This window comes from Coregonus lavaretus, assembly GCF_964263955.1.
Source record: "Coregonus lavaretus genome assembly, chromosome: 16".
Taxonomy (NCBI): Eukaryota; Metazoa; Chordata; class Actinopteri; order Salmoniformes; family Salmonidae; genus Coregonus; species Coregonus lavaretus.
This window is the reverse complement of record NC_140003.1, coordinates 16,887,584-16,909,570: the sequence shown is the minus strand read 5'-3', so window position 1 is coordinate 16,909,570 and position 21,987 is coordinate 16,887,584. Positions and strand designations below refer to the sequence as shown.

At 42.0% G+C, this 21,987-nt stretch overlaps 2 protein-coding genes across 11 annotated transcripts in view; both read left to right on the top strand.

The window, feature by feature from the left end:
• Positions 1-12,818, top strand: part of LOC311144065 (dedicator of cytokinesis protein 9-like) — a 127,332-nt gene extending 114,514 nt beyond the window's left edge. For 5 of the 10 annotated variants that reach the window (XM_084180012.1, XM_084180011.1, XM_084180010.1 and 2 more), the window contains exons 38-53: positions 1,010-1,149; positions 2,072-2,187; positions 3,987-4,124; positions 4,201-4,383; positions 4,544-4,657; positions 4,797-5,012; positions 5,234-5,393; positions 6,347-6,453; positions 7,105-7,227; positions 7,364-7,477; positions 9,027-9,173; positions 9,264-9,474; positions 10,324-10,514; positions 10,756-10,856; positions 10,979-11,117; positions 11,500-12,818. In XM_084180012.1, coding sequence (XP_084036138.1) covers positions 1,010-1,149; positions 2,072-2,187; positions 3,987-4,124; positions 4,201-4,383; positions 4,544-4,657; positions 4,797-5,012; positions 5,234-5,393; positions 6,347-6,453; positions 7,105-7,227; positions 7,364-7,477; positions 9,027-9,173; positions 9,264-9,474; positions 10,324-10,514; positions 10,756-10,856; positions 10,979-11,117; positions 11,500-11,625 — 2,326 coding nt within the window. In that variant the 3' untranslated portion in view covers positions 11,626-12,818. The remainder of the gene's footprint in view (positions 1-1,009; positions 1,150-2,071; positions 2,188-3,986; positions 4,125-4,200; positions 4,384-4,543; positions 4,658-4,796; positions 5,013-5,233; positions 5,394-6,346; positions 6,454-7,104; positions 7,228-7,363; positions 7,478-9,026; positions 9,174-9,263; positions 9,475-10,323; positions 10,515-10,755; positions 10,857-10,978; positions 11,118-11,499) is intronic. The other 5 variants (XM_084180017.1, XM_084180016.1, XM_084180015.1 and 2 more) reach the window with 2 other exon arrangements.
• A 307-nt stretch (positions 12,819-13,125) lies between these two features.
• On the top strand, positions 13,126-20,461 carry slc15a1a (solute carrier family 15 member 1a; the record flags this gene model as incomplete). Its single annotated transcript, XM_084179240.1, has 23 exons — positions 13,126-13,132; positions 13,347-13,378; positions 14,806-14,887; positions 15,072-15,213; positions 15,311-15,430; positions 15,585-15,684; positions 15,947-16,037; positions 16,151-16,234; positions 16,628-16,710; positions 16,854-16,940; positions 17,048-17,137; positions 17,248-17,292; positions 17,385-17,417; positions 17,503-17,591; positions 17,706-17,787; positions 18,115-18,234; positions 18,647-18,793; positions 18,889-18,935; positions 19,080-19,175; positions 19,354-19,465; positions 19,563-19,700; positions 19,893-20,000; positions 20,231-20,461. The coding sequence occupies 23 exons, from the start codon at positions 13,126-13,128 to the stop codon at positions 20,450-20,452; spliced, it is 2,157 nt and encodes a 718-aa protein (XP_084035366.1). The 3' UTR covers positions 20,453-20,461.
• Between the last annotated feature and the right edge of the window lie 1,526 nt (positions 20,462-21,987).

Genomic DNA, 21,987 nt, shown 5'->3' with positions numbered 1-21,987 from the left:
GGTATAGGAATGAATGTTGTTTTCTAGTAACACCTGAGACCAGAACACAACCAGTGACTGATATTTCTACTGATAGGTCCAAAACAGTACTAATGTGTGGTTTAGATTGTTGAGCTTTGTTAACATTGTGTGTAAAGTAAAGCCCCTGAAACACTACACCATATAAACACACCATACAGTACGCTCATAATTTGCCTTTGGACTCTGGCACACACTTTCTCTGTGGGAGCTCTGCGCCAGACAAACTGGTGGCTGTGGGTCTCACTCTCCACTCTCTCTAACCCACCACCACTCTCTCTGTTTTTCTATTCACTTAAATGCTGGCAAGTTTAATATAGTAAAAAAAAAAAACATGGCTCCTGCCCCCTCCTGCTTGGGTAAGACTAGAGGTGGAATTAACTCTCCTATACTAAAAGCATGTTGCCTTCTCTCTTTTCTGATTGACCATCTTATAACAGCACACAACTGATTGGGCATGTAATAGCACCACAAAACTCTACCCTGACATAATCTTCACAGTATAGTGTGTCTCTCTCATTGTTATGTGCATGCGCTGGCTTCTGCTGCTACTAACTGCTGTAATGCTGATGTGGCACTGTCTGATACATTGCATGAGAAACACGCTTCTCTGAATTGCCTCACAGCTATGCTTTACTTCTCAACACTATATCAGGACTGTATAGATCACAAATAGAAAGAATAGCAGTGTGTTAAATTAGCTCAAAGATGCTCCCAATATACCTAATGCAGACATTTGTTCATGTCCTAGAGATGCGTTTGATTTTCTCTTTGACCCTATTTCTAGCCTGGGAGCCAGTTTATGATGAAGGCAACCACAAAGGAGTCTTAAACAGAACCTGATCTGGCTACCAGGCTATACAGTATTTCCTATCATTTTGAAATCAGTAGAATAGTTAGGTATGTGTAATATACACTCTAACCTGCTTGACTAACCCTGGTCATGCTGGTAGTGGGCCACTCATCTAACAGTGTCCTGTTTCCACATCAGGAACCAGGAAGGGGTGGGACTCGTAGCAGCACATGAGCGGAAGTCTCAGACTCTGCCTGTGTCCCGTAACAGGGCGGGAATGATGCATGCCCGCTTACAGCAACTCAGCAGCCTGGATAACTCATACACTTTTAACCACAGTAAGTGCCCCAAAACACCCACCTCTAAACCAAAGGCCCCTCGGCTCCTCCCTCTGTAGTCAGTCACCTCATGATCATCATCATTCTCTTCATTAGTATCATGTGTGCCAAACCCAAAAGTCCAAAGTCAGCCGTTCTAGAGCCATCCATGGATTCCTCCATGGATGTTGTGGTTTTGAGTGAACAAAAGTGAAGGGTTTTATGCTAGAGAGTATATGACCCCTTGGGTCAGTCGTCACTGGATATGTGTTGAAGGGATGGTTTTCATTGGGCCCAGTTCACTGTGTAACGTTATACTGACTTCACCGAAAGCAAAAGAGATTCAACTCTATAGTGTAGGGTGTCTGTTACATGATTCCCTTTAATGAAGTGAATTTCTTTGTGTTTTCAGTGTAAGAAAGATTTCAAGTGTTCTTGGAATATCTGTAGACCATGGTAAGAATGTATCAGGTCAACGACAGGCAGCTTGCAGACTATTTACTATAAGCTCTGTTCATCTGGTTGAATTAAGAGCATGCCATTTTAGCTGAGAATGAGCCATTTTAAACCCTCTGATCCCTCTATCCTGTTTATTTCTGTTCCCTTCTTAACTCACTTCCTTGTATTCAAACCTCTGAAAAATCACAAGTAAAATGCATTTTGTATTCAACTCCACTGAATATTATTTCCTCCTCTGAAGCAAAGTTGTTTTGCCTTAATACTAATGATGACTATTCTCTCTAACAGTATTGTAGTGATTACTCACAAGAGGGCATCTATGCAGCCCTGACTCAGTATGCGTCCCAAATGGCACCCTATTCCCTATACCAGAGACCTATGGGCCCTGTTCAAAAGTAGTGCACTAAATAGGGAATAGGGTGCAATTTAAGAGTTGAGGGGTGATTTGAAAGTGCTCCAGCAGTGTGGTGTGTGTCCTCTGCAGCCTATAGCCACTCTGATGCTGACGTGGTGAACCAATCGGTCCTGGAAGCTAACATTGCCACGGAGGTCTGCCTCACCGTGCTGGACACTCTCAGCATCTTCATCATGGGATTCAAGGTACCCTCCTAGCTGTGGTTTCTGTTGGTTATAATAAGCGGGCCTCAACATGTAAAAGCCATCTCAATGCCTTACTTATAGTGCATTCGGAAAGTATTCAGGCCTCTTCCCTTTTTCCACATTTTGTTACGTTACAGCCTTATTCTAAAATTGATTACATTTCTTTTTTTCCCTCATCAATCTACACACAATACCCCATAATGACAAAGCATAAGTATTCAGACCCTTTGCTATGAGACTCGAAATTGAGCTCAGGTGCATCCTGTTTCCATTGATCATCCTTGAGATGTTTCTACAACTTGATTGGAGTCCACCTGTGCTAAATTCAATTGATTGGACATGATTTGGAAAGGCACACACCTGTCTATATAAGGTCCCACAGTTGACAGTGCATGTCAGAGCAAAAACCAAGACATGAGGTCGAATAAATTGTCCGTAGAGCTCTGAGACAGGATTGTGTCAAGGCACAGATCTGGGGAAGGGTACAAAAACATTTCTGCAGCATTGAAGGTCCCCAAGAACACAGTGGCCTTCATCATTCTTAAATGGGAGAAGTTTGGAACCACCAAGACTCTTCCTAGAGCTGGCCGCCCGGCCAAACTGAGCAATCGGGGGAGGACCTTGGTCAGGGAGGTGACCAAGAACCCGATGGGTTCTTCTGTGCAGATGGGAGAACCTTCCAAAAGGACAACCATCTCTGCAGCACTCCACCAATCAGGCCTTTATGGTAGAGTGGCCAGACAGAAGCCACTCCTCAGTAAAAGGCTCGACAGCCCGCTTGGAGTTTGCCAAAAGGCAACTAATGGACTCTCAGATCATGAGAAACAAGATTCTCTGGTCTGATGTAACGAAGATTGAACTCTTTGGCCTGAATGCCAAGCGTCACGTCTGGAGGAAACCTGGCACCATCCCTACGGTGAAGCATGGTGGTGGCAGCATCATGCTGTGGGGATGCTTTTCAGCGGAAGGGACTGGGAGACTAGTCAGGGTCGAGGGAAAGATGAACGGAGCAAAGTACAGAGGGATCCTTGATGAAAACCTGCTCCAGAGTGCTCAGGAACTCAGACTGGGGGCGAAGGTTCACCTTCCAATAGGACAATGACCCTAAGCACACAGCCAAGACAACGCAGGAGTGGCTTTGGGACAAATCTCTGAATGTCCTTGAGTGGCCCAGCCAGAGCCTGGACTTGAACCCGTTTGAACATCTCTGGAGAGACCTGAAAATAGCTGTGCTGCGAAACTCCCCATCCAACCTGACAGAGCTTGAGAGGATCTGCAGAGAACAATGGGAGAAACTCCCCAAATACAGGTGTGCCAAGCTTGTAGTGTCATACCCAAGAGGACTCGAGGCTGTAATCGCTGCCAAAGGTGCTTCAACAAAGTACTGAGTAAAGTGTCTGAATATTTATGTAAATTAATATTTCTGTTTTTAATTTTTTATAAATTTGCAAAAATGTCTAAAAAACAGTTTTTGCTTTTTCATTATGTGGTATTGTGTGTAGATTGATGAAGATTATTAGTTTTTTTTTTTAATCAAATTTAGAATAAGGCTTTAATGTAACAAAATGTGGAAAAAGTAGAGGGGTCTGAATACTTTCTGAATGTACTGTATGTGATTATGTTATCTAATCACTGACAAGAACGCAATCATACTTGTGTACATACAGAACATGCATTTGATATGTCTTGTTTGCGTTTTTATTGGATATTTCACCTTTTTCCCCACTTCTTATTTGATGTTGTCTATTTCTGTCAGTCCCTTGCTTTTGAAGATAACTGTCTGTACTGTATGTCCTCAGACCCAACTCTGTTCGGACCATGGCCACAACCCGCTCATGAAGAAGGTGTTCGAGGTGCACCTCTGCTTCCTGCAGATCAACCAATCAGAGACAGCCCTCAAGCAGGTCTTCACCTCGCTGCGCACTTTCATCTACAAGGTAAGGAGGCCATTGATTCTTAACACCTCTCTTAAATATGCCAAGTATCTAATCATCACTATGTGTCCGTTTCCAGTTCCCCTGCACCTTCTTCGAGGGCCGAGCGGACATGTGTGCTTCGTTCTGCTACGAGATCCTGAAGTGCTGCAACTCCAAGCTGAGCTCCATCCGCAGTGACGCTGCCCACCTCCTCTACTTCCTCATGAAGAGCAACTTTGACTACACCGGGCGCAAGTCCTTCGTCCGCACTCACCTACAGGTGAGAGAGACAGGGTTTCCCTTCTACGTGCTCATACATTTGTCTCCTCAGAACATCTCTATGTAGCAGCACACTATGGAACTCTCCTAAAGAGCGGTTTGGTTGATGGTTATGGTAGTAGTTTGGTATTGATGTGTGCATTTCCTGCCCTCTCGCCCAGGTGGTGATCGCCGTCAGTCAGCTGATCGCTGACGTTATCGGTATCGGAGGAACCCGCTTCCAACAGTCCCTGTCCATCATCAACAACTGTGCCAACAGTGACAAAACCATCAAGGTCAGAACCCGATGGACGCGCTATTCTCATTCTAACTCCATGTCATCAGTATTGCTTGGTCTTTAATGAACATATCATATGAAATGTATTACATCCAAGGTTGGACCACTTGAATAATCTGCTGTATTATCCTGTATAGAACACCGCTTTCCCGTCAGATGTGAAGGACCTGACCAAGCGGATCCGGACAGTCCTGATGGCCACGGCTCAGATGAAGGAGCATGAGAGGGACCCGGAGATGCTGGTGGACCTGCAGTATAGCCTTGCCAAGTCCTACGCCAGCACGCCCGAACTCCGCAAGACCTGGCTGGACAGCATGGCTCGCATCCATGTGAAGAATGGAGACCTGTCTGAGGTCTGTACCAGGCTAGGGGTCAGAGTTTGGGCCTAAAAATATATAAGTATAAGTCAATGCCAGAGGGATGGGTGTTATATTGATAGGTGTAGTTATTTAAGGAATGGATTATGGTAGTATCTCTATATACACAGTATGAGGATGTTATATGATGAATTCAAGTCATGTGGATGGCTGGTAAAACATACTGATGTATCTGTGATGTTCTCTGTTGTTCACAGGCAGCCATGTGTTATGTGCACGTGGCGGCACTGGTGGCCGAGTATCTCCGGAGAAAAGGTGCGTTTTCCGTCAGCAGTAGAGATGTTGCTGATGATTGCCATTCGATGGTGCCGTTGTCTCTTTTCAAGACAGGAGAACTTCACAAGGGGTTCATGAATGGTCAGCTCAATGTGATTTTAATGAAATGATTGGTAGTTATTAGTTAGTTATTAGTTGGTAGTCCAATACTATACTGTGATTAGTGTACATAGTGCTATGTAATCTGTCGTTCTTTCTAGGTTCCGATACGATCAGGGGCCGTATATCGATATATCGGGATATTATTTTTGACGATATTGCGTGTTGTTTTGACAATATCGCAATATTATTTTTGCGCTAGTTGGCTGTACCTGCACCAAAACTCCTTCATAGCTTGTTCTCCGTCTTCTTTTTAAATAGTTGTTTTCAGCACTTTTATTTCTATGACTGATCAAAACTCGTTTTCTCATGGCTCTCTCTTGTCCCTCTGCAGCAGAGATTTGGTGAGCAAATGTTTGGAACATCGAATCGCAATAAAATGGCAGTGTGGAATCACAATACATATAGAATCGTGAGAATCGCAATACATATCGTATCTCCACCTAAGTATCGTGATAATATTGTATCGTGAGGTCCCTGACAATTCCCAGCCCTAGTATGTATCAAGCGTCTTAGAGTTAGAGTGCTGATCTAGGATCAGGTCCTCCCTGTCCGTATTCAATGTGATCTAAAAGGCAAAACTGATCATAAATTAGTACTTTTGCTATGAGATGCTTGATACATACAGCCACATATTTTGTAATGTAACATAGTGTAAACTGTCGGTCTGTGTTGTTTCACACACAGCTTCTTAACACCAGAGGGATAATCAGCTCTGTGAAAGCAGGTCCACTCATAGCACACTGTATGAGAGAGCAATTCTCTGTTTCCCTGACAACAAACTTTGGCTTTTTGCCTTTTTGGAAACCAGATAATGTTCTGAATTAAATTATATTTTCCCCTTAGTGTATAACCTGTATAAAATACCACAGAAATAAGAACATGTCTTTCTATTTGGTAAATTGATGATGTTCCCATTTCCTTAATGTCCATAGGCATGTTCAAGCAGGGTTGCTCAGCCTTCCGGGTGGTCACTCCCAACATTGATGAAGAGGTGTCCATGATGGAGGATGTGGGCATGCAGGATGTCCACTTCAACGAGGTGAGAGACTAGCAGCCAGCTGCTCTATGCTGCTAGGTCAAGACATGAGTTCTGGTGCTCGTTTGAATGTCCTTTTTTGGGGGGGCATATACAACTCTTATCTTGTTTATGTTCAGTTTATATCCTTGGATCATTTCCAGCACACTTGCTCTTAAATTTTGGAGTTTGCACTTTCTTGGAGATAACCAGGCAGCTATCTTGTAGAGATCAGTTATCAGTGAGTCAGCTCTGCTCCGCACTATCAAACAACATGCAAAACGAAAGACGCAACCAATTTCATGTCTAATGGTACTTTTGAATTTATTACAAAGAAATCATCTCTTTTCTCTAATAAGGCACAGCGTAGCTTACCATTGTGGCATATGATAGCCGTCCAATAGCCATTAAGAGGTGATGTGGAACAAATGTGCATTTAAATCCCATTTTCATATCCTGTTCACCATATCCTCATTATACACGATGTCATTAGAGTTACACAACTGTTCATGTTGCGTTGCATCAAGGACAATAGGCCTCTAGTACTTTTTTCTTTCCGCTAACCTTCATAAAGCTTTGAAATGAAGCCCTTACATGTGTTGTGTATAGCCAGATCTCCTTCGTGTGGACACTGTATGAAAAGTCATTCTTTCTCTCGTTCTCGCTCCCATACAGGATGTCCTGATGGAGCTGTTGGAGGAGTGTGCTGATGGCCTGTGGAAGGCTGAGCGCTATGAGCTCATCTCAGACATCTACAAGCTCATCATCCCCATCTACGAGAAGCGTAGGGACTTTGAGGTACAGCAGCAGACCCGCACCCTCTGTTGGTTCCACTGTCTATGTCATGGGGCCCAACACTTAAGGATAAAGGGCCAAACTTTGAGAAAAGATGCTGATTCTTATCGGTGTGTTTGTGCGTTTCTCAATTCCACAGAAACTGGCTCACCTGTACGACACGCTCCATCGTGCCTACAGCAAAGTGACAGAGGTCATGCACACGGGCAAGAGGCTGCTGGGAACATATTTCAGAGTGGCTTTCTTTGGCCAGGTGAGCTAACGATTGAAATCTGACGGTAGGCTGTCGTACCACAAAAACAATGCAATGGAGATCAAACAAGTTGTTTCACTTTCCCACTATACTATTGCTTTGCTCTTTCAAGTATGGTATGCAGGTATTTAGATTTTGCACTAATTATATTTTCACTGTATTGTTTAAGATAAATCCAAATTGAAGGTGCAAATGGCTAAATTAATAAGTGCCCTTTATCCAAAAAAATAACTTGATTTGAGCATGGGAGCTGCTGGAAGCGTTTTGATTGATAAAACCATGACCAGGTCACGTGGCCTTTTTATTATCCATTCTAATACTTTTCCCCCTGTTTTTTATCCTCTTTAAAGGCAGCGGTAAGTTCTGCAGTAGGATCTGCTCCTGAGCAGACAAAATCTATGTGTGGTGTGCTGCTGCTGTAATCCATGACATCTTTCAGCCAAAATGTGCTGCTTAAAGTTCTTAGCAGTTACATTAACTCACGAACCTTCCGTCAACGTTTTTTGTTTGGTTGTTGCAACAGCATTGCATGTTGCTGTTTCAATGGAGGAATAGACTGTCTTCTTTGCTTCCATTTTCCAATGTTATTTTCAAAGTCTTCTTACACCTGGTTCTTCCTTCTTTCACTGTGTTAACTCTTGTGTTTTGCAGTTGTTGCTTTTGACAGTTTGCTTTGTTGGAGTGGAAACCTTCATAGAACCATGTTCCTTGGTGTTACTTCTGTATGTGGCGTTAGAGTGTGAACACGTATCTGCTATAGTTGTAGTCTGGGTAGTGTTGGAATAACTATGATTTTGTTTTCTGTTGCTCTACCTACCACTCCGTAGCAGTACCAGTTTACTGACTCTGAGGCTGAGGTAAATGAATGAGAAAGTCAATATTGTGGTAAACACGCTGCATTAGAGCTTAAGGATTGTGACGTGCCCCTGTTAGTGCAGTCAGTGGTATTAACCGCCACCTAGCTCATCCATCTCGGCACTCTTTACTACTGCCTGGCTTAGTGTTGCCCTGACAACAAGCATATTAGTCAAGGTTCAATGGGAGGATTCCATCTCTCGTCTCTGTATCCATTCATCCAGGTGATAGCTACTTCCCCATTCAGCTACAGTGTTGAGGGATTTTTTATTATTGGTTTTTGGGTATAAATACTGAACACCCTTTGATGGAGTGAAATCCAAACCCCTGCGTCCATCCTTTTATTTGTTCAGAAGCACTGATCCTAGATCAGTGTTGTTGTTTGTTTCTGTGCTTTGACTGTGACCGATCCAGGGATATGTATTTTGGGAATATTTCTTGCTGTTAGGGTCAGGATATGAAATTGTTGCTGTCACTCATCCCATTTCCACAGACAATTAGTCAACACGGCATAGTGCCTTGGTCATTAATGTTAATGTGGTGGTGTAATCTGTTGTTTTTTTTAGTCTTCATACTGCTTTTGACGTCATTGTTACATGAACACCTTCACATTTGGGTTTCCATTGTTTTGTTTTCATTTTCTCTAGTACTGTATGTACTATAACCATAGTGTGTATTTTTGGCTTCCTCCTAGGGATTCTTTGAGGATGAAGATGGTAAAGAGTATATCTACAAAGAACCCAAATTCACCCCACTGTCAGAGATATCTCAGAGGCTACTCAAGCTCTACTCTGACAAGTTTGGCCCAGAGAATGTTAAGATCATTCAGGACTCTGGGAGGGTGAGAGTCAAATTTTTACTCTTGGTATTTGACCCTCGATTTGTGTTTTGATGGTTCTGATTGGTCCTTTGTGTTACGTGTCCTATCCAGATAAACCCTAAAGATCTAGACTCAAAGTATGCCTACATCCAGGTGACCCATGTCACCCCATTCCTGGAAGAGAAGGAGCTGGTGGACAGGAAGACAGACTTTGAGAAGAGCCACAACATCCGGCGCTTTGTCTTCGAGATGCCCTTCACCGTGTCGGGGAAGAAGCAGGGAGGGGTGGAGGAGCAGTGCAAACGCAGGACCATCCTCACCAGTAGGTGTTCCACTTCATCTAGGCAGTTGGGGCCAATGAAGGGACCCATAGGTAGACATCTTATTCCGACTTTATGTTCATGGATGTACAGGAGGCCTGACAAAATCTGTTAAGATAAGATATAAGATGTTCCTATTACTTACACAGTACCTATAGATGACTCTCACAGAAAAGAATGTGCACAAATATCAGACACATTCCTTATCACTCAAACATGATCCATCATACTGCTTAGAACATTCCCTGCGTGTAGCTGGAAAAGGGGAGGCATCCAGGTAATCTACAGATATGTGTAGTCCAAGGATCATGCTCTGGTGCAGACAACAGTAATAAAACGCATCAGTCAACACAGATCCACTCACAGGGGAATATTGATGTTAAACGTGTCATAGTATCTACAGTATTTACTTAGACAAACACCTCATACCCATAGAAACCTTTGCTAGCGCCGTTATACCTGTATCTCTACCTGGCATAACATTGCTATTGGAAGGGTCCTGTGCAATAATGGCAATATCTGATTAGGTTCTGAGTATGTCAGCTCTTTGTTACTAATATTTCTTCATCCTAATTGGTTGTGTTTTATTGTTTTACAGTATAAAAGACTGCAATGTACAAACTTTATCTTGTATCTTCATTATCTGATAAGGCTGCCTTGCCTCAAAGGTCTTTCTTTAGTGAGTGAATGGGCAAGTCTCACGCTGTAGAAACTGCTTAGAACACATATCTGTCTGAACCCCTAATAAACGCATGTGTGGGTGAGGATGTTTTATGCACCTAATAGGGTGAGCAACCGTGTTCACATCCATTTTCTCTCAATCCCTCTCTTTCTCAATCTCTCTCTCATAGCAACACACTGTTTCCCCTATGTGAAGAAGCGTATTGCGGTGATGTACCAGCATCACACAGACCTGAACCCCATAGAGGTGGCTATAGATGAGATGAGCAAGAAGGTGGGCGAGCTGAGACAGCTGGTTTCCACCAGTGATGTGGACATGATCCGCCTGCAGCTCAAACTACAGGGCAGCATCAGTGTCCAGGTGCAGGCCATAAACCACAATTCCTGTCCTGACAAACCACACCCCCTGTCCTCACTAACCACATCCTCTTCTTACATGCCAAATCTTCTGTCCTCACAAACCACATCCTCTGTCCTCACAGAGCACAGAAACACAACTTTATTTTACCCATTCACCTATTTTATTCAATATTTAGACGTATTATATGGTAAAGACATCCCTAAACTTGCCAATATAAAATAAATGTTCTTCTCACCTTTAGGTAAATGCCGGTCCCCTCGCATATGCCCGAGCTTTCCTGGATGATGCCAGCACCAAGAAGTATCCTGACAACAAGGTCAAACAACTTAAAGAAGTCTTTAGGTGAGTTCTTACGGAACACACATTCCCATGCCACACAACGTATCTATCCACTAAGTAATTACAGAAAACCATGAATTACATACTGTATGTGTTATGTATGACACTGGCCTTTTGTGGAGCAGGCAGTTTGTGGAGGCGTGTGGCCATGGCCTGGGCATCAACGAGCGGCTGATCAAAGAGGACCAGCAGGAGTACCATGACGAGATGAAGGCCAACTACAGAGACCTGGCCAGAGAGCTGTCCGCCATCATGCACGAGCCAGTAAGGAGGAGCTACCTGCTAGCATAACAAACATTGGGATCCAATATTGTTTGTGCTTCAGTCGTTTTTAATGATTTGTACGTTTTGGAAGAATCTGTTGTATTTGTTCTGATTGCAATGCTGGTGAAACAGTTTAGTTTGAGGATTGTTATGAAAGTAACTGTTATTATAAGGCATTGGAATTTCATAGTCTAATATTTTATGATCTTTGATAACGCCTTTTTCCCTCTGTTTTTCCTTTGTGCTGACATGAGCAGATTGGATGGTAAAACATCTTTGGCATGGGCTTCATTACGTGTGATTAATCCTAATTAAGTTGTCTAAAATAGACCATTTATCCTTTAGCATCACCTTGAACTCGCTCCCTTCCTCCCCCTTCCAGATCAGTCCAGTGGAGGATGGCATGAAGAGCGTTCTTCCAGACTCGCTGCACATCTTCAATGCCATCAGTGGCACACCCAGCGGTGCCACCATCGCGGGCATGCCCAACTCCTCCTCTGTGGTGTGAGACCCTCCGGGAATGGCTGACCCCTGACCTCAACGCTCCGCATGCAGGCGCCAACCAGTGTGCCAGAGCTGCCACGAGCCCCCATTCCTGCTTCACCGCTCTCCTTATCATCAAGTTTGCTCTGACTAAAGTGAGACAATATTAATGTTCTTTTAACCTTCTTTCACACCTTCTCTGGCTTGTCCCATGGGTCAGGACAAAGGACTATGTCGTTTTCTGTTTTCACTATCGTATACAGTACAGCCACTCTGGAGGATGGGACCAGGGACATTGATCCATGAGGACGACTGAACTAAAGGAGTTCCACATGAACAGAGAGGGGTGGGGGTGGGGGGGAGGGGGGGGTTGTCTATCTGTGGAGCAGACATACAGTATGAGGGGAGACTGGTGTATCCTCCACCCTGTATCTGACTCTGACTGGGGTTCCTGTCTGTGTAGTGTTTGGGTTCCATGATATATATATATATGACATCAATGGTAGTGTTTCCTGTGGAGACGTCCCTGTAGGGATCCTTAAAGCAACACAAATGTGCATGTGATGTCACTAGCTCCTCATCAGCCTACTGTTGTCTCATTGTTATCTCTTTGTTTTGATCATTTGTCTTCTACTCTGAACTCTTCAAGTGATTTTGTATGTACATTATTCCACTTTGATAAATCTCATATTGATGTCTTGGCGAACTATATATGCTGCATACATTGGCATTCATCTCTCTGTACATGTACATGAAGACTTGTTATGTTTCTACAAAGCTGCAACTTATTGGAAAAAGAGCCTCCTATGAAAACGTTAGCGTTCGACCTTAATCACTGAAATGTCTTAGAATGGGATTTTTCTTTTTTTAAGCCATTTGCATATAAGTATATTCCAAGCTGTTCATTCTTGTATATAAAAAAGGAGTGCAATATTTGTATTTTGCAAGGTGTCTTGCTGTGTTGGGTTCAATACACTGTAAGATGATGTTTGTCCTTCTTGCCAAAGCAATGAGGTGTGGATCTAGAGACGAGGCCTACTGTGGAAGTTATATGAAGCTTTTACCATTTTAGTGTTCATTCAAATGTTAATGAAATCATTTTATATTTGGGAAGCATTGGGTTTTTTATTTTTATTTAACAGAAAGTCACTGTTCTGCTGTATACAGAAATGTTCCCTAATGCTTTTCTTTTAAATAAAATTCACTCATTTCTCTGCACTTCTACTTGATTTCCTTATTAACCTTTCTCACAACAACATTGATGGAAGTAGACTAGTAGCTTGTTGTTTTGTTGTTATCATACAGTATTATCTAATTATTAGCTAATTCGAGGTATTGACAGACTCTCAACTTCCAACCTCTGGTGTTCTCACATAAGATAAAACCATAAAACAGCATTCTGGGATACCATTCCAGGGTCATGCCTCCTAGCCTTAGAGGTAGGGATCATTGTGTTAGCCTGATAGGGATCACTAAAGGATACTAAACGTTACAGGACAAGGAGCAGTCTCTATACACTGCCATCATGACAGGTCAGGCAACAAAATGCTATTAAAATTGCTAAACTTGCATCTGTTAAATTATGTTATGGCTCTATGCTATTCAGATATCTGGCATTTTCTGATAGGCTTATGTTATTGGTGATAATAAATTGCATCTATTTAATTGTTACACCAGTACCCTGCTTAGATATCTAGAATATTTTATATATTTAACTTAATGGTTTTATTTCTCACACACAAAAAGATGAAGAGGGTGTTAAGAAGGTCAAGTCAAAGGTAAGACTTTTAGTGTGCTGTCCATTGTCTGGATTAATTTATTTTACAATTGATGCTCTGAAACATCAAGAAATGCTTCCTAGATTAAATAAACTAGCCCTAAATTGAAATAATACTATGCAACACAATTCAAACTTGCATGTTCAGCTACACTACATGACCAAAGGTATGTGGACACCTGTTCGTCGAACATCTCATTCCAAAATCATGGGCATTAATATGGAGTTGGTCCCCTCTTTGCTGCTATAATGGCCTCCACTCTTCTGGGAAGGCTTTCCACTAGATGTTGGAACATTGCTGCGGGGACTTGCTTCCATTCAGCCACAAGAGCAGTAGTGAGTTAAGTCACTGATGTTGGGCGATTAGGCCTGGCTTGCAGTCGGCGTTCCAATTCATCCCAAAGGTGGGGTTGAGGGCAGGGCTCTGTGCAGGCCAGTGAAGTTCTTCCACACCGATTTACAAATTATTTCTGTATGGACCTCACTTTGTGCACGGGGGCATTGTCATGCTGAAACAGGAAAGGGCCTTCCCCAAACTGTTGCAACAAAGTTGGAAGCACAGAATCGTCTAGAATGTCATTGTATGCTGTAGCGTTAAGATTTCCCTTCACTGGATCTAAGGGTCCTAGCCCGAACCATGAAAAATAGCCCCAGACCATTATTCCACCTCCACCAAACTTTACAGTTGGCACTATGCATTCGGGCAGGTAGCTTTCTTCAGGCATCCGCCAAACCCAGATTCGTCCATCTGACTGCAAGATAGTGAAGCGTGATTCATCACTCCAGAGAACGCATTTCCACTGCTCCAGAGTCCAATCCCGACGAACAGTTCTTGTGCTGACGTTGCTTCCAGAAGCAGTTTGGAACTCGTTAGTGAGTGTTGCAACCGAGGACAGATCATTTTTACACGCTACGTGCTTCAGCACTCTGCGGTCCCGTTCTGTGAGCTTGTGTGTCCTACCACTTTGCGGCTGAGCCGTTGTTGCTCCAAAACGTTTCCACTTCCCAATTACAGCACTTACAGTTGACTGGGGCAGCTCTAGCAGGGCAGAAATTTGACAAACTGACTTGTTCGAAAGGTGGCATCCCATGACTGTGCCACGTTGAAAGTCACTGAGCTCTTCAGTAAGGCCATTCTACTACCAATATTTGTCTATGGAGATTGCATGGCTGTGTGCTCGATTTTATACACCTGTCAGCAATGGGTGTGGCGGCTGAATTAGCCGAATCCACTAATTTGAACAGGTGTCCACATACTTTTGTATATATAGTGTGTGTATCTCATTCAATATCATAGCTGGAAGGTAATCCTTATTTTTGACTGCACTCTCCAATTTTACGTAAATTGGCTTTTATTCAGCTATAGTATAGATTAAATTATAAAGATACTAGCGTAATATGGTCATTATTTTGTGTCTGTATGCACAGGAAGTCTGTGGCTATCCCCTCAGCATATTCTTCATTGTTGTAAATGAGTTCTGCGAGAGATTCTCCTACTATGGCATGCGAGGTAAGAATATGATACAGTATGTACTATCAACAACTTCATGGGCGTAATCAACAGTTATAACCCAGTGAGCAAAACTGGTTGAAAAAACATAATTTCAACAAGTTTTGCCCACTGGGAATAAATATAGTGGCTGTGTGGAGTGCCCATCCTGAGGAGCTTCCCCTTCTCTCTCCCCTGTCCACAGCTGTGCTGGTGCTGTACTTCAGGTACTTCCTCCGGTTTGATGATGACCTGGCCACCTCCATCTACCACACCTTTGTGGCTCTGTGCTACCTGACTCCCATCCTGGGAGCCATTATAGCAGACTCCTGGCTGGGCAAGTTTAAGTAAGTGACTGTTCGGAGCCCTAGAACTAGATTGTATTACAGAACAGGAATCCGTTCTTGCACTGGTAGCTAACACCTTGATTTCCCCTTCCCGCAGGACCATCATCTACTTGTCCATTGTCTATGCAATTGGCCAGGTTGTGATGGCAGTCAGCGCCGTTCATGACATCACGGACACAGACAGAGATGGAACGCCAGACAACTTGACCTTGCATATGTGAGTCATCCTCACTTCAAGTCAAGTTCAGAGATTCGCTTACGCAAACACAAGTCACATGAGAACACTTGCTGGGGTATGTCCTGACTACATGGACTTTGTGAGGTGCTACTGCAGGCATGGCCTAACAATGTTGCTCTGCCTCCTCTCTCAGTGTGTTGTCCATGGTGGGCCTGCTGCTCATTGCGCTGGGTACAGGTGGTATCAAACCATGTGTAGCTGCTTTTGGAGGAGACCAGTTTCAGGACCACCAGGTTAGCAGAATAACTCAGTATTCAGAGAATGACACCACCACTGCATCTTATGTCTGTGTCTTTGTCAGTATGCTGATAGTTCCTCTCCACAACTGCAAAGCTATTGTAAATCCCACATACACCGATGTTAACCTTGAAATTAAGAACATGTAGGAGAACCTTTGCTCCTTTGAGAAGTGTAATGTACATGTATCTCCTATGAATGGCACATAATATACAAAATGTACACGTAATGCAAATCTATTCCTTTTTATTTTTGCAGGCGAAACAGAGGAGCACTTTCTTCTCTGTTTTCTACCTGTGTATCAATGGTGGGAGTCTCCTGTCTACTATCATCACACCAATCCTCAGAGGTAGGGGGCATGTCCAAGCCAGGCAGACTATGTATAATAACTGCCTAAATGCTGTCTGAAGATATTCCCACAAATCTGCATAAATAACAATTTAATACACAACCTTTGTTTAGGCCAGGAGTGTGGCATCCACAGCCAGCAGAAGTGTTACCCTCTGGCATTTGGTGTCCCTGCTGCGCTCATGGTGGTCGCCCTTGGTTAGTTTCTCTACCATCTTCTCTATTCTACCTACAGATGTAGGATCTGAATTTGACCTATATTGTCACATCAAAAAAGTCCTGCAGCAACAGGATTTGAATGTTTAGTCCATCATTTTGCTGGATCGGTGGTCAGACTATTAGCCGGCTAAAAGTAGGCTACATAAAAAGTGCAATACTGTTAATATAACAATGTGTTAGTGTGGGTTTTCAGTACATTTATGTAAATCATGAAGCTCATCTGCATTTCCTGCAGTGCAGGAAAATTCTCAGCAACAAAAGAGTGATCAAATGAAAATCCTACATCTGTACCTTGTCCCATGGTTTTGCAGTAATATTTATACTAATAAAGAGTATGAAAATGTAGTTTGACAGTGCTTTTTGTCCCTACAGTCGTGTTCATAATTGGAAGTGGTATGTACCATAAGACTGAACCGCAGGGAAACATTATGCTGGATGTTTGTAAATGTATTGGGGTAAGTCAAACATTATCTAGTACCAGCATTCAGCATAATTGCATCAACTTTCACAACAATGTGAAAAATGACTGGAGGACTCTTCCCTGCAGCCATCCTGGTGTTTCTGAAAGGATCATTTCTGTGTCTGCTCGCCTTTACAGTTTGCAGTAAAGAACCGCTTCAGGCACAGGAGTAGCTCCTACCCGAAGAGAACGCACTGGATGGACTGGGCCGAAGAGAAATATGAGGTACTCTACATTGTAAACTCTCCTACTGTCTCTACATAAATGTCATGTTCAGTCTCCAATATACGAACAACACCTCATATTTTCTTTCTCTCTTTTTGTACTTGTAGAAACTCCTCATTGCTCAGATAAAGATGGTGCTGAAGGTCTTATTTCTGTACATTCCCCTTCCCATGTTCTGGACCCTATTTGACCAAAAGGTATCTGAGATTCGTTGGAAAATAGTCTAGTTTGTCCTGCAACGTGTGATGTAACATAGCTTGTAATATCCATGTGGTATAATCAAATAAAACGTTCTGCTCCCTCACAGGGCTCTAGGTGGACTCTTCAGGCCACCACCATGGATGGGAACTTTGTATGTTTGCAAAAACATCCCACTATAAAAAGTAAATTAAAGCTACAATTTGCACGTTGTTCATGTTCGTAATGACCTTGCTCTCTTTCCAGGGGTTCCTCATTCTGCAGCCTGATCAAATGCAGGTAAGTTAGAGGTACTTTAAAGTTCCTGATTTGTTCCATCCATGGTTAAACGCACTTCTTACCATAGAAACCATATTTCTGACAGACTGTCAACCCCATCCTGATCCTGACTCTGGTACCTATCATGGACAGTGTGGTGTACCCACTGATAAAGAAATGTGGCCTGAACTTCACGTAAGTTATACTTAAAGAAAATTATAAAACACATGCCTGTACAGTATCTACAAAACAGTGAAGAGGCAGGTGTAAGCATGCTTAGGAATCTAACCATGAACCTTTCCTCAACAGTCCTTTGAGGAGAATGACAGTGGGGATGTTTTTTGCAGCTATGGCCTTTGTTGCTGCAGCTTTGGTACAGATCCAGATTGATGTAAGTGTCTACAATACATCTACATTGTGTGGCAGTTTGTTTCTGGTTTAGCAAAGTATTCTTTGTCGCTATCATGTCTTGTATGGCTAGGAATAGATGTAGCATTGTTGTATGCAGAAACAGTCCAGAACCCAGGCTACAGGAAATCTATATTATGAGGAAGTAAAAGTGCAGAGTATCCCATGTTGACCCTCTTAATGGCAATGCTTTCACTGCCTATAGAATTGGAATGCATAACAAAAAGATTATGTTTTCTAAATCCTTACTAGTACCCAGAGCCATATATTAAAATCTATATGTATATGACTCTGCTTGTATCTATTTCAGAAAACCTTGCCAACCTTCCCTTCATCCTCCCAGAGCCAATTAAAATTACTCAACATGGGCAGTAACCCCTTGAATGTTACCCTACCCAATAATGATCCCTTAAGGATTGAAGCAGCTCAGGTAAACCATCTTAAGGAGGTTCACTTCTCTTAGGGATTCATATCACAAAATCCGACTGTATTAGCAGAAGTCTTAAACAGATGTTGATGACTATTAGAAGAATACGTTTTACATTTTTTATTGAACCTTTATTTTATCAGGGAGCCATACTGAGACCAAGGTCTCTTTTACAGATGAGCCCTGAATTACATAAATTACAGAAAATACACACATCAAAATATAAATACTAAATACAAGCAGAAAGAAAAACATGGTCATAAAAAAAAACACATTCATCAGTAATAAGGTCCTCAATTTATGGTTTAAGTAGAATTATAAAGTTATGATCAGCCAAAACATTACATTAAGACATTTATCACTGTGTTTATACCTTGCTGTGAAACTGATTTAAGTCCACTCATATATTTTACAGGCTAGTGCAAATTACCTTACATTTGAAGAAGAAAGCATCAAAGTTTCATTTCAGAATCCTGCAATATCTAGGACTATTTCCTTAGCAAAGGAAAAGCGGCAAACACTTCTAATTCCCTCAAACCTCAGTGCCCCAATGTGGGAGGTGGTAAGTACATACCTATTATTACACCCTTATAAAAGTACAGTATTAACATCATGAGCATTAAGTCAATATACATTTTCTCTGATCCTCTGTTGCAGACTGACGATTTGATGGCAAAGCCAGAGCAAGGGGCCAATGCAATCAGGTGATTTTGAATGCATTTCCCAATGTTTACTGAGATGACCTAAATGAACATACATTTCTAGATAATCTATAGCCATTCATGGTTAACTTGGGTGTGTTTTTTTTGTTGTTGCTGTTTCTCAACTCTATATGTATTAATTTCCAGATTTGTTAATGGGATGGCTGGAGCGGTGAATGTGTCAACTTTTGGAACCATTGACTACTCCTCTGCTTCCAACTACTCTCTCATATCAAATGGAAAGTAAGGAATTAATTCATGATTATACTTGCAAATATGCAGTATAATAAAGAAGATGACATAAAGAATATGCAGCTAAATCCTTAAAATGTGTATTTAGCTGATTTTGCTTACAGTACATTATCTGGCTTAAGACTCACAAACACAGATTTCCAAAGCATCTCTTCTTACTAATTTCCAGAACCACCTTCACCATTACCAGTGGTGCAAACACATGTGAATACTCCAGAGAATTTGGATTCGGAAGTTCTTACACTATCCTTATACCCAGTGATTTCTCATGGGGCGTGAGTGTAAGTTTCACTCCTTCTATGTATCACTTAATAATACAGTGATATATCCCATAATCAGATTCAGTAAGTTACAGTTTTGATTGTCTCTTTTATATAGTGCTGGGAATCCATTTCTGTGGTTGAGGACATCCAGCCCAACTCCTTCCATATGGGCTGGCAGATCCCACAGTACTTCCTCATTACCTGTGGAGAGGTGGTGTTCTCTGTTACTGGCCTGGAGTTCTCTTACTCACAGGTGAAGCACACACAACCTTACTAGTCTACACTTAGTCATCTGATAGACCCTGTGCTGAACTTGAATCATTTTGATCTGCACAAAAAGAGGGGAAAGTATAAAGTAATCTCTTGAATTTTCAGTTGTAAAATCATGGGTGGCCGTACTCCAATTCACAGCATAATTTACTAAGCTATATATCTTTCTTCAAAGGCACCGAGCAACATGAAGGCAGTGCTGCAAGCAGGCTGGCTGTTCACTGTAGCTATTGGCAACTTTATTGTGCTTATTGTGGCTGAGATTGCACAGATCGAAGAACAGGTACAGTGCCACCAACCTACATTCTACAGATAACTCTCTCATTCTATGTGCTCTGAGGACGCACTCATAGCACTCCTGCAGCACGTGGTCTGCGTATAGGGCAAGCCAGCCCTGACTCTCTGGGTGAAAGAGTTGAAGTCTTCAGTGCCCATGAATCATACCTCAAGGGCTAGATCTGTTGAGGTAAATATGTGACAGGTGTCAAATCTTTGTGTTCTTTCCTCCTACAGTGGGCAGAGTTTATCCTCTTCGCCTCCCTCCTAGTGGCAGTGTGTGTCATCTTCTCCATCATGGCCTATTTCTATACCTACATAGACCCTGTAGAGATCGAGGCCCAGTTCAGGGACAAAGGCAGTAAGGAAGAATCAGACAAAGAGGAGCTTCAAATGCAGAAGAAAGATTCCATAGCCCATCACAATGAAGATGATGAACCCAAACACACCAAAATGTAAATGTCTGTAAATGTGCATAATTATCTGTGTGTGTGTGTGTGTGTGTGTGTGTGTGTGTGTGTGTGTGTGTGTGTGTGTGTGTGTGTGTGTGTGTGTGTGTGTGTGTGTGTGTGTGTGTGTGTGTGTGTGTGTGTGTGTGTGTGTGTGTGTGTGTGTGTGTGTGTGTGTGTGTGTGTGTGTGAGTGAGTGAGAGAAAATAAAAGAGAAAAAAAAAAGAAAGAGAGAGAACATGAATACCTATTGTATTATAGTTTTGATATGCACAAAATAACTGCTCCAAGTATGGTGCAGAAAGGGAAAAGGACATTGGTACTACATTTCAATTCCAGACTTCTTTTAAGCTTTCGGCAGTGAGAGAAAACAACAAAACATTAGAAATGGAACAATCTGTTATTGAAAAAATAACTGTAAAACATCCCAATGTCCATTGATCAGGATCAATTTTGTATGATTATACTGTATAAATTGCATTGTTTTTAATATAGAAGTTAGTGTGTATTTAAAAAATAAAAAAAACGATTTTCTAAACATTTTATTCTATAACTTGAAAAGAAATCTGTGTCATTGCTTAAATAAACATGAAATAGACTCCATTTTTATCATGGCTCTCATTTAGGCTCACCTACATTCATCTGTGGATTGGGCATAATACAATTTATAGTCCATGTGATTTGCCTTAGACTATAACATATATTTTTTAAAGAGGACTGGGTTTGCACAGGCCAATAAATTATAATAAAGTTAAAGTTTTGTGTCAGATAACATACAGTAGGCCAACTCATATTCTGTTCTTCTGAAATACATCTTCTTCATATCATAATGTTTCTTTAGACTTGCCTAAAATAAATAATGGATTTATTGTGATGGTATATATTAAATGGATTTATTAGACTTCTTTAAATGTAGATGTTCCATGTTTTTAAATGTATATGTTCGAAGCTGCTTGTATGCGGTTTGTATGCGTGGAGGCCTGTGTCCTCATTTATCAATTTTGTGTAGAAACCATTCTAAAATACTGCTTACGAACGGAATTTAGAATGTTAGTAGGCATAGAAAAAGTGTGATTTATCAAACAATCCTACGAGCGTCATACGCACACGGGTAAGAGATAACGTTGAAACATACCAATTGTTTTCATGTTCAGTGCTCGTGCTCGACCTTGGCTGTTTGCATTTCGAAACCCTCCTAATTAACTATATATGATCAAAATCATCCCTTTAAAGCCCGTGGGAATATACAACGCCATAACATGAAATAGCCTACAACGGCGCAACCAAAAAAAGCTACGCTATGCTTAGATTATTTTTTATTTTTTTCGAGACAGCAATAGAGGTGAAAAGGAGGGCCATTAGGACAATGCAAGTTGCTTTAGCAATGGAAAATGTACTTGAAATGAGTAACACTCACCAACACACACCGCCAAGCCATCCATCCTCAACAGCTCCCTATACACTCTAAAAAAGTAAAGGTTCCTGGAGGATCCTTTAGGGGTTCTTCAAATTGAAACTGTGGGGGAACCCCTATAAATTCCTCGA